Source organism: Lutra lutra, chromosome 15 (assembly GCF_902655055.1).
Source record: "Lutra lutra chromosome 15, mLutLut1.2, whole genome shotgun sequence".
NCBI lineage: Eukaryota > Metazoa > Chordata > Mammalia > Carnivora > Mustelidae > Lutra > Lutra lutra.
In genome coordinates, this window is record NC_062292.1 from 20599190 (window position 1) to 20612069 (window position 12880).

At 38.8% G+C, this 12880-nt stretch overlaps 1 protein-coding gene across 2 annotated transcripts in view; it reads right to left on the reverse strand.

Annotated features, from left to right (window-relative positions):
* EDEM3 (ER degradation enhancing alpha-mannosidase like protein 3) overlaps window positions 1–12420 on the reverse strand; it is a 76143-nt gene extending 63723 nt beyond the window's left edge. For both annotated transcript variants that reach the window (XM_047704724.1, XM_047704723.1), the window contains exons 1-2: window positions 12042–12420; window positions 7205–7250 (exon numbers count right to left, since the gene is read on the reverse strand). In XM_047704724.1, coding sequence (XP_047560680.1) covers window positions 7205–7250; window positions 12042–12202 — 207 coding nt within the window. In that variant the 5' untranslated portion in view covers window positions 12203–12420. The remainder of the gene's footprint in view (window positions 1–7204; window positions 7251–12041) is intronic.
* Between the last annotated feature and the right edge of the window lie 460 nt (window positions 12421–12880).

Here is a 12880-nt window from a genome sequence, read left to right on the forward strand (position 1 = left end):
TGGGAAAAGTCAAAGTCACAACAAAATGCCGCTACATACCTATTAGAATAGCTAAAATTAAAAAGACCGAAAATACCAAGTACTGGAGAAGATGTGGCATAACTAAAACTCTTATACATTGCTGGTGGGGAACACAAAATATTACAGACACTTGAGGGAAGTTTTTCAGTTTCTTATAAAGTTAAATTTATCCTTCTCATATAACCTAACAATCCTGTTCCTAGTTGGGAAATGTATGAAAACGTATGTCCACATAAAAATTTGCATTCGCAGCAAATTTTCACAGCAGTCTTTTTAATGACAGGCAACGACCAGAAACAAGCCAAATATTTATCAGTTGGTGAACAGATAAACAAAGTGTGTTCTATCAAATCAACTGAATACTACTAAGCAATTAATAGTAACTACAATATATCCAACAACATGGCTAAAATCTCAAAACCATCATGTTAAAGAATCTGAATCAGAAGACTACATACTGTCTGATGCCATTTATATGAAACCCTAAAAAGGAAAAACTAGTGCCAAAAGCAGGTTACAGTGGTTGCCAGGGGTCAGAGGTAGGGAAAAGGAACAGACTGCTATGGAGCATGAGGAAGCATTTGGATGGAAAAGTATGTCATGACTGTGGTGGTCGTTAAACAAATAGAAACAATTATCAAAACTCAGAATCAAGCACTTAAAATAAAAAAAGTTTTTTTCAGGACGCCTGGGTGGCTCAGTGGGTTGGTTGGGCCGCTCCCCTCAGCTCGGGTCATGGTCTCGGGGTCCTGGGATCGAGCCTCACATGGGGCTCTCTGCTTAGTGGGGAGCCTGCTTCCCCCTTTCTCTCTGCCTGCCTCTCTGCCTACTTGTGATTCCCTCTGTCAAATAAATAAATAAAAATCTTTAAAAAAATAAAAAATAAAAAATTTTTTCATCTGTAAGTTATACCTAATCAAACAGAAAAACTTTATTCTACTGAGTTAAAATCCTATACAGAATATCAGAGTGTGATAATAAAATATTACAAGAGGATACTAAAGAATTTATGCCATTTGGACAAAATTTAGGATGCTCTAAAAGTACAGGCCAAGGAACACTTGTTAACAAAAGATAGTCCCTCACTCATTCACACAAAAAAAGACATAAATTTGTAACTTCCCTCCTCCCAGCCATTAGTACCACTTTTTAAGTACTTTATTTACAAAATTACTCTCTCTTTTTTTTTTTTTAAAGATTTTATTTATTTATTTGACAGAGAGAGATCACAAGTAGAGAGGCAGGCAGAGAGAGAGAGAGAGAGAGGGAAGCAGGCTTCCTGCTGAGCAGAGAGCCTGATGCGGGACTCGATCCCAGGACCCTGAGATCATGACCTGAGCCGAAGGCAGCGGCCTAACCCACTGAGCCACCCAGGCACCCATCTCTCTTCTTTTTTTAAAGATTTTATTTATTTGTTTGAGAGAGAGAGAGAGGCAGGCAGAGAGGGGCAAAGGGAGAAGCAGGCTCCCCGCTGAGCAGGGAGCCCGATGTGGGGCTTGATTCCAGGACCCTGGGATCATGACCTGAGTAGAAGGCAGAGGCTTAACCCACTGAGCCACCCAGGCACCCCCAGAATTACTTTCTGATGAACAGTCAAAAAGAAAACATTAGGTACAGAGTTTCAAATGCGGAATATGAAAAAGTTCTGGAGATGGTAATGGTTGCACAACATGGTGAATATACTTAATACCATAGAAATGTCCACTTAAAAATGGTTAAAATGGGGGCACCTGGGTGGCTCAGTCATTAAGCGTCTGCCTTCGGCTCAGGTCATGATCCCAGGGTCATGGGATTGAGCCCAGCATCGGGCTCCCTGTTCATGGGGAAGTCTGCTTCTCTCTCTCCCACTCCCCCTGCTTGAGTTCCCTCTCTCACTGTGTCTCTCTTTGTTCAAATAAACAAATAAAATCTTTTTTAAAAAATTAAAAATGGTTGAAATGGTAAGAAGAAGAAAAAAAATATATATATATATATATTTATATTTTTACCACAACAAAAAATGTTCAAAGAAAGTAACATTGGGGGGAAAAAAGTAATTCTAAGAAATCTTACATAAATCAAGAAATCTATAAGGAAGTTACATTTTCCCTTGGTTTGAACGATAAGGACTAATCTACTGTGTTTTTTGAATTGTGCTCTCACGAAATCAAGCTTAAAAAAGTGGTTATTAGGTATGATTCTACTAGGTAAAAGAAACTGTGCTTACCAACTCTTTTAAAGTTTATTTGTAATGTTTAAGGCTCTACCTTAACAGTTTTTACTTATAACAGTTGGGTAGTTTACAGTAACAGGAAAAACGCTGGGAGACAAGTATCAGGTCAGGAAGTGCAGATCTAAAATGGTTCTGCATTTGGTGGCCTAAATACATGTCATTTTGTCATCTAAATTAATCTGAAAAGTAACCTCAACGTAAGTACTAAAAACACACTAACAGAAGCGCTAAAGTGGCTATGGTCTGAGGTTAAATAAGGCCACACAAGAACTGCCAAAACAAACATCTAATTTCATGTTATTTGAGGGAAAAAGAAAGCCATCTGTGCAATTTACTGTGGATAAATTGCAGTTGGATCAAGGCTAGAGATTTGCCAAACATAGTTGTTATAATGTTAATATTTAAGCCAATAATTGATAAAACCAGAAAATTCCTGGATATAACAAAGGATGGCAGTATTGAGTACCCTACAGGGCACTGTTACTGAAAAATAGTATTTACAGAACTTTGGAGAATCAAAAAAAAAAAAAAAAAAGGTAAGGGAAAAAATAAGCTCAAAGGGTACAAGCCTAGAACAGAAAAGAATGTGTTTTAAGAAGTTTGTATGTACAATGGGAAGAATAAGTTCTCAGTTAAAAGCCTGGATGAAGTTTAGGAGGGCAATGTCAATCTCAAGCATAGAATGAATAATGACAGTAGCAATAAACTCTTATATAGTGCTTCTTATTTGCCAGACACTAGATCCACATACTTGAATTATATTAACTTGTTCAATCCTTACAACAGCAGTGAAGAAACAGACTCAGGGAGATTAGGTAACTTTCTCATTGCAACACAGCTAGCTCACGGAGCCCTGTTCCATTTCTAGACTTCTTGCTCACTCTTAATATTATATTGCATCTTTGGAAAGCCACTGGTCTCCTAGGAACCAAGAAAGTTAAAAGGAATTGCTCTGAATGCTCACTAGAATGGAGAATAATATTAAAAAGGGCTAGTGAGAAATGAAAAGCTTTCAGCACTTATTAAAAGCCCACCATGTGCCAGGTACTTACATTTCAGCATAGTAGGCAACCGACTACAACAAAACAAGCAAACTTAGAGATCCCAAAACTCACCATAAACTTGTATCTTTCATGAAGTTTGTTAAATGATTTCTTTGAATTTAAAAGGCATAGATATATCATAATAATCAAATGCAAAAAAATCACTATTTGATTACATCTTCACAAGAATTCAATTCAGCTTCAAAAAAAAATATTTTTAAAAAATATTTTATTTATTTCAAGAGACAGAGAGAGCAAGCACAAGCAGGGGGAGGGGCAGAGACAGAAGGAAAGAGAAAGAATCTTACGCAGACCCCACACTCAGCATGGAGCCCCACTCAAGGCTCCATCTCATGACCTGAGCTGAAACCAAGAGTCAGACACTTAATGGAGCCACCCAGGTGCCCCTCTTTAAAAAAATTCAATAAGCGTTTGTGTACCACGCATGATTTCAGGCACAAGGACATATAAAAGATGAATTTATTAAAAATTAAATAAAATGATCCCTGTTCTCAGGACACCTGTGTGGCTCAGTCAGTTAAGCGTCTACCCTTGCCTTAGGTCATGATCCCAGCGTCTTGGGATCCAGTCCCTCCCTTATCAGGCTCCTTGCTCAGCAGAGAGCCTGCTTCTCCATCTGCCTGCTGCTCCCCCTGCTTGTTCTCTCTCTATGAAAATAAATAAATAAAATCTTTAAAAACTAAATAAAAAATAAATAAAATGATCCCCGTTCTCAACAATCTTACAAGCTACAATAGCCCTTTACAATTATGCCCATTTTACATAAGATAGTGCTCAGAGGGGTTAAATGAACTGTTTAGGGTCCAAGCTATTAAATAAACAAACAAAATTTGAACTCAAACCCATCTAACTCCAAAATCTATACGCTTTTGCTTTACAGCAAGCTAATACTGTTTCTGAGTATTAACAACTGGAAAAAATTTTCAAGTGACTTCAAATAACAAATACAGAGCACCTGGTCTCTGCTTAATATTTTAGAACTGTTTCAGGTTAGTTCTGAACTTGAAAAAGGGAAATGAGAATTCCAGACTAAATCTTGGGTTACAATCTTCACATAAACTAAGCAGAGCACAAGTACATTGCAAGAGTCACTTGTGTTGTAAAACAGTTGAACATTTAAAAATATGTACTGCAGAGGAATGCAGATGGTGTGGATCCACTGGAAAAATGAAGGGGCGTGTTAATTCCAGGAGTTCCCAGTCTTCGGGGTTGAAATCCCTCCCCTTTCAATCTTATAGGTAGGGAGGTATAATACAAAGCTTCCCAATTAGGGTCCAAAAAATAGGAACTGGCCCAGGAAGTCCTCCAAGAGCTGTTGTCAGTACTCTGTTGTCAGAGAGCTCTGTCATAAATCCATTTACTAAGTGAACTCTGTAACAGGAAAAAATGTATCGATAGAAAGTTCTGATGTTTACCTAAAAAGGGACAGGGATATTAAAAATACTGTGCTTTAGGGGCACCTGGGTGGCTCAGTTGATTAAGCATCTGCCTTCGGCTCAGGTCACAATCCCAGTGTCCTGGGATCGAGCCCCACACTGGGTTCCCTGCTTGGTGGGGAGTCTGTTTCTTCTCTGTCTCTCTTTGTCCCCCACTGCTTTCTCTCTCTAATGAATAAGTAAAATCTTTGTAAAAAAATAATTAATTAATTAAAATACTGTGCTTTACAAAGAGAGGATCCTATTCACAGTGAAATATACTGAACTGATCCAGCTGTATACCCTTTCATTCAACTTGGGAAGTAAAAGTATCCATTTATGAGATGGCTAATGTTTGAGGATATAGCACGGATCCACTTGGCCACCACAAAACTATTGCCCTAGATTTGTTCAATTTTGCTTGGCCCAAATGGAATGAACTAACCAGAGATAAATAATTTTGAAAGAACGATTAAGGGAATTATTAGGAGAATGGCCAAGGTCTTTAGAAATTAATTTAAAACTGTGTTTTCAATATGGTTAAAAATACCCCAGGTTATATTACCATTATTTTCAAAAAACATTTATTAAGAACTCAATACAGGGGACGCCTGGGTGGCTCAGTTGGTTGAGCAACTGCCTTCAGCTCAGGTCATGATCCTGGCGCCCTGGGATCGAGGTCCACATCGGGCTCCTTGCTCAGTGGGGAGCCTGCTTCTCCCTCAGCCTCTGCCTGCCATTCTGTCTGCCTGTGCTCATTCTCTCTCTCTCTGACAAATAAATAAAATCTTAAAAAAAAAAAAAAAAAAAGAACTCAATACAGACTCCTAGAAAAACAAAATATAAGAAGGAATAAGAATTATCAAATATAAAACATGTTCAAACAATACAAAAATGCAGGGCGCCTGAATGGCTCAGTCAGTTAAGTGTCTGCCTTCTGCTCGGGTCATGATCTCAGAGTCCTGGGATGGAGCCCTGGGTCAAGTCTAGCTCCCTGCTCAAAAGAGAGTCTGCTTCCTGCTTCTCCCTCTCCTTTTGCCCCTTTCCCCCACCTGTGTTCTCTCACTCACTCTGCTCAGTGTCAAATAAATTTTTTGAAAAGCTAAAAAAATGGGGTGTCTGGGTGGCTCAGTGGGTTAAAGCCTCTGCCTTCGGCTCAGATCGTGATTCCCAGGGTCCTGGGATCAATCCCACATCGGGCGCTCTGCTTGGTGGGGAGCCTGCTTCCCCGCCTCTCTCTGCCTGCCTCTCTATTTGTGATCTCTATCAAATAAATAAACAAACACATCTTTTAAAAAATAAGATAAAATAAAAAGCTAAAAAAAAAGGTACAAGAACACATAAAGTGTGTATACTTAGATGTTTATAAAGATGTTAATATATGAAGATATTTGCATTATATATAATGAAAAAATGGATTCACAGAATCAGTTGAAATATACTTAAAGCAGAATCAATTAAAGTTAGTTCTCTGTCAAACTTTTCCCAAGTATATTTTATAGGCTTTCATCATAAAAGAAAATCTGACACATTTTAAAATGTACAAACATTTTAAAATGTAAAAAACTAAAAACCTATTTTAAAATGTAAAAATATATTTTAAAATTCATAAGAATTCTCAGAATAATTTGATTACTCTTTTCAAAATTATAGAAATTCACAGAGAATCTTCTTTGAATTCTAAAATTTGTTGCCTAGTTCATCTTTTTAGAAATTAAACATTTTTTTTTCCTGAAGTCTAAGATCATTTTATTAAGGGGCATGAGGCAGGGAGAAATAGGGGGCACCTACAACCCCCAGCATTGCCATCACCCAAGCGGGTCCCTGTACTATGGGAGGATTAAATTTTTAATTGTGGTTAAAAAAAACATAAAATTTACCATTTTTAACATTTTTAAGTTCAGCACATTAGTATAGTCACTGTTGACCAAGAGAGCTCCATAACTTTTTCATCTTGCAAAACTAAACCCGCAATTTCATCCCAAGTAAACACTAAGACATTTTAAAACAATACAGATCAGTGTATTTAGAAAGTAGAATATATTCAAATCAAAGCGCACTATTAAGACATAACTTGGACAGAAACTAGGTCATATTTTGTCTCTTTTCAATAATAGTTTTCTTCGTAGAGTATATGAAGCAATATTGTAAATAGTATTTTTAAATAAGATAATAATTTCCCCAAAGGCTGGAGACAACATCTTATTCATGTACATCCATAATATCTAACCATATTAATCACTCACATTGCTGATATCATCAAAGAAAATTACTTAAATACAAAGTTACATAATCTAATGCAGTTTCGTAGCTATCCAATTAAACTCCTCTAATAACCAATTACCAAAAACACTGTTAGTTTATGCTTGCACTGTTTTTTTTAAACTTCCGTTAAAAAGAATGTGCTATTAATACAGGTTTCAAAATCTGCAGCTATTTTTATATAAAAACCCACTCACATAAATGATGTATAAAGTAAGACTTCTACTTACCATATAGTTACCATAAGCATGATCAAACATTTCCAGTACTTGATTCCTAATTTTAAAAGAGCAGAAATGGAAAAAAGTTAAGTACATTCTAGAAGTTTTTCTAAAAAAGTTAATGCTCCTTCATAAACATACGCCCATTAAAAAAAAAAAAAGAAAAAATTAGTTAGAAAAGACATAAACAGAGTCAAGAAATACAGCAGTGTTAGTAGACAAGCTTTCATGAACCACATAGAGCTGGCCCAAACTTTTACTATTCCTAGCAATTTATGTAAAATTCACCTTATGTTTCCCAAGAAAAATTGATAAATGATGCATGCCATGCAGAGAGAAGGAAATCTGATGCTAAAAAACAATTACCTCTTAAAAAACTATTCAACATGTCTGTCTTAAATGGAAGAATATAGCTGGATATTCTCTCAAGAGAAGGATGGGTATGTAATGATTTGAAATAACAGTACTCTAACAAGCTTCTTTCATTTTAAATCAAGTCACTAATGCCTAGTTTAATACATACTTATTAACATATATTTGTTCACCTTTCAAAAGATACACTTTATGATTTTATGATAGAGTCTCTTCTCCTTTAAAAAACCGTCAGAAGTCAAATAAATAATATTCATGTCTCAAATGAGAAGAGATTTGTGTGTTTTGTCTGTCTTTCTTAAAATCCCCAAGACAACTATTTAAAATGGAAATTTCTGATCCCCACACCAGATTTACTAAGTCAAAATCTGTATTGTCTGGACCAATAAATCAGTCTTTCAGTTCAACACTCTCAAGTTTGGGGGCTTGAGGACTACACAAAAAACTACAAAGTTAATGTTATGGTTAGACAAGGACAAATATCTCAATAATTAGCAAGGAAAAAGTATTTCAGTAATCTTCTATTAACACTTACTATTGTTCCCAAAGCTCCAGTCACTAATAGCAAGAATTGAAGAAAGTGTTAGAGAATATGGCTGGGTATAATTCTATTTTACTTCCTGTTACATTGCAATTGTCATTTTATAAAAACTGTAATCATGGATGATGAAATATTGGTAATAATAAAGCTAGCAGACAGAAAAGAATTAATTTCCAGATCCTAGCTATAATGACCAGCAAAATCAAGTACACTCAAACTTGTAAACTGAATAAATTAAGTCCTGACAAACGTTTTATGAATAATCATTTTAAAATAATCATTATAAACAAGATCTTATCACTTTGCTAAAACATGAGTTCTTACATCTGTACATATATGATAGAATACGGACCAAGTTATCTCAAAAAACTATGAAGTATCTTAAAGAATTCTTCCACACATTATATTGCAGATGATAAAGATCTCTCAAATTAGCTAATGAACCACCAAAAACAATGTTAAAATTTTCCTTTCAAGCACTGGTATCAATAAATGGAATATGGAAATTCTTCTTCCTTTCACTGAAATGGAATCAACACAAGAGTATTGCCAAGAAATAGAACCTCTTTTAACTGGTAACGGCAATGCCTAGACATGAGCATTACAGATAACATAAGCTTTAACTGGTTAACCCAAACTTCATAAGCATTCAGTTTTCATGATTATGAATAAATCACAACTACAAATGAGGACACATTATTTACCAATCCTTACATTTCTGTAGCACATGGCCATCAAATTTCACAACACATACTTCAAAGTGGAGATATTTAATACTCAGTTGAGCACTCTCTCTCCTAAACCTGTTAAGTCCTCACAGTCATCTTTAAATACAGAATGGTAGCTTACTCTATTAAACAGAAAAAATGTTTCTGTGATGGTTTTATTTCTATTCAGCCAGTGAACGGAAATGTATTGGGAATCAGATCCACAGTTCAAAAATTATGTATTTTTAATGATGTTAAAATAATTTTTATAAGTCAGCTTTTTCTAAAACTACATTGCCTGTCAATGTCCTACAGAAATTGGATAACTTTATACTTCCCTTGTTTTAAAATGAAAAGATAACATTAACAACTGCTGTAACATTTAAACCACAAAAGCAAAAAACAATGCATTCCAGAAAGGGTAAGACTACATATGATCAAGTAAAAAATTCCACAAACTGGAAGCAATTGAGCAACTGCTTCCAACTTGTGATAATTCCGGTCTTTATCATCCTTGGTTTGGGGGGACAGGAAAAGGGATGAGGCATTTTTTGAGGTTTTTTTAATCATAAATAACTTGGGCTTTTAAAAGAATCACACAGGTTCAGGTTCCGGAAGGAAAATTCCCAAAGGGGAAAGCAGTCAAGCAATTGTGTATTTGTGGTTTATAGTTCCAGATTCTTACTCTCAAAATTTAAACCGACACTTCAAGTCATTTTCATTAAACTTTTCCAGTTAAAAATTAATTTTGGACAAAAATGACTTAACTAATGACTTTTCTTCAAATAAAAATTTTTGTTTAATACAAAAAAGAAAGAAAGTAGAGTGGTAGTCAAATAAGATACTTTCTATCCTTAACAGATCTGAAGCTTCTCTTTCCAAGTCTTAAGAAGCGCAACACAGTGGAGAGAACATCGGCTCTGGGGTCATACAGACCTAATCTTGAACACTGAGTCCACCATTTAGCTCTGAGTTTGAACAAGTTGATCTTGAGTCTCAATTTCCTCCTCTGCATAATGGGGATCACCTCCACCTCATTAATAGGGAGGATTAGAGAGATAACATATATAAAGTGCCTGGCACAGAGCAGGGCATTCATTAAAACAGTTATCAATGACACATTAAATTCATAAAGAGAGAAAATTTAAGATACTAATTAAGAGTTTACTGATCACTTTCTTTGGGTAGCTGACTTTTTTTTTCCCATCAGGCAGCTTTCATTGTTACCTTATTTAAAAGTTAATACAATACTCTTGCAATGATTTAAACAATAAGGAAGTATATAAAACAAAATCTGATGGTTCCATCTCACCTCCATCCTAACCCAGGGGGTAATCATCCTTCCACGTTTTTCTGAGCTTAGACAATTTCTTTTCTGCTTCTAAAAGAACATGGGATGGTGGGGCACCTGGGTGTTCAGTTGGCCACGTGTCTGCCTTGGGCTCAGGTCATGATCATGATCGCAGGAGTCCTGGGATCTAGCCCCCACATCTCACTCCCTCATCAGTAGGGAGCCTGCTTCTCCCTTTGCCCTACCCCCTGCTCCTGCTCTCTCACTGGCCTCTCTTTCAAACAAATATAACCTTTTAAAAACATATATATATATATATATATATATATATATATATATATATAGAATGGCACTATACATATTATTCTACAGTTTCCTTTTTTTTTGGGGGGGGGGGTCTTGGGAATGTATCCTGGATAGCCTTCCAATGATCTACCTCTTCCCTAATGTCTGAATATTATTTCACAATACGGATGCTCCGAGTAACAGTTCCATTCTTTCAAAACACACATCTTTGTACACCTATCTATACATCAATAGTGCTTTTATTTCTGTAAATTTGATTCCCTAAGTCGGGATTATTGAATCAAAGAGTACACACAATTTAAATTTTAGGAGATACTGTCAATAAGTTACAGCAATTTACACTCCCACAAACTCTTTTCTCACATTTCAACTAGTCAGTACTCTGTGTTTTGTACTTACTAATCCTTTTTTTTTAAAGATTTTATTTTTAATTCATCTCTGAATTTAAAATTTTTTTTTAATTAAAAAAAAATTAATTCATCTCTGCACCCAACGTGGAACTCCAACTTACAACCCTGAGATCAAGAGTCACAGGCTTTGGACACCTGGGTGGCTCAGTGGGTTAAGCCTCTGCCTTCGGCTCAGGTCATGATCTCAGGGTCTTGGGATTGGGGCCTGCATCCGGCTCTCTGCTCAGCGGGGAGCCTGCTTCCCCCTCTCTCTCTGCCTGCCTCTCTGCCTACTTATAATCTCTGACTGTCAAATAAATAAATAAAATCTTAAAAAAAAAAAGAGTCACAGGCTTTACTGACTGAACCAGACAGGCACCCCCTGTACTTATTAATCTAATGGGAAAAACAGCTATCTCATTGTTTTAATCTGCATCTCTCACATTTAAGAGGTTGAGTAACTTTTCATGTTTATTGACCATTTGCATTTCCTCCCATGTGGAGGAAATGAACTCTTCATGCTCTTTGCTCATTTTCTACTGGTTCTTGGATTTTTTTCTTATTCCTTTGTGGGACTCAGCATATATTAGGAAGATTGACTCCCAACTAAATGCTGTAAATATAACTGATAATTTTATGACACTTTCGAAACTGGTAAAAATTACTTTGAGTAAAGTGAACAGGTATATTTAATTGAGACTTCTGAATAATACCATTAAATACTGTTCTACTAGAAAACGTAGTGCAAGAAAACACTGCAAGGAAATGGTAAATGTGTAAAGTTCAAATTCCAATGAACGCCCCCTTTTTCCGTAACAGGTGTAAAGACTATTTCCTTAACTACTGTGAGATCAGCAACATTTTCCAAGCTGGGAGCTCACTTGTGCGAGAAATTCAACCATGTCTCCGACTAAAGACAACCGCAGGACTCTGTCGCGTAGTAACACGGGCTGTAGCCCCCTTCACGGGCCACTGACATGGCAGCTGCGTTGACAAACGGCGGATGGCCTCAAGCAGCCTGCACATGTCACCGACGGGCCAGGCGACACCCCGACGGACACTCGAGGTCGCACTGCAGGCGACGGCCCCCACCTCCCCGGACCCTGTCCTTCCCTCGCGGGGCAAGAACCATCCCAATCGCGACAAGAGAGGCCACTGCGCGCCCGGGTCGCAATGACAGGCACCTCGCCTGTGGTCCGCCTCCTGAGGAAACCCACCCGAGGCTGTCAGGCACCCTTACCCAAGCTTCTGTCTCTCCTCCCTACTCATGGGCGCGGCCCCCGCCGTCCACACGGACGTGGCCGACACCAGGCAGAACGCAGCCGTCGCCGCCACCAGGCTCCATGGCGCTCGCTGGGGGACCGAGGACCCACAGCCCCGGCCGCCGCCGGCTTCGCTCATGGCCCCACGGTTCCGCGCACGCGCAGCGGCTACGCCCGGCCGGTGGGACACATTGCCGGACGCCGGTGGCAAGGAGGCTGAGAGCCGTGCCGAGGGCGGGATGCGGAGCTACGCGAGCGGCAGCCGTCGCCGATCTGCTTCCCGAAACCACAGAGCCGGTCCCCAGCGCCAGCGCTGCCACCGCCCTCCGCCCTCAGCAGCCCCGAGCACCTCCCCCAGCTTTCCGGTGTCGTAGTCTAGGAAACCGCCTCTCCCAACGCTACTTCCGGGTAGGGCCCAAGGCGTTGAGGCTCAGGACCAATGGGAACCGGATCGGAGAGGGGCAGGCTCCGGGAATAGGAGAGGGCATTGGCCGGGAGAAGTGAGACGTGGACAAAAGGCGGGACTGGGGCGGGACCTCTGACTTCGACCCTCCTCCGACCCGTGAACTTGTGACCCGAAGACTACAAGTCCCAGCGTGCACTGCTTCCTCCGGCGCGGCTCTCAATCCGACTCCGCCTGCCCAAATTTCCACCCAGGGTGGGCGCGCTGCACCCTGGGACGTGTGGTCATCCGAGGGTTATGGGCGGTGCCTGAGACCCTGATTCTCGCTGCGTCTTGCGGACAGTACTTCCTCTGGGGCTGTCAGCTGCGGAGTCTGGGGAACCTGTCAACCATGTATCCTTCTTCCTGTGTTTG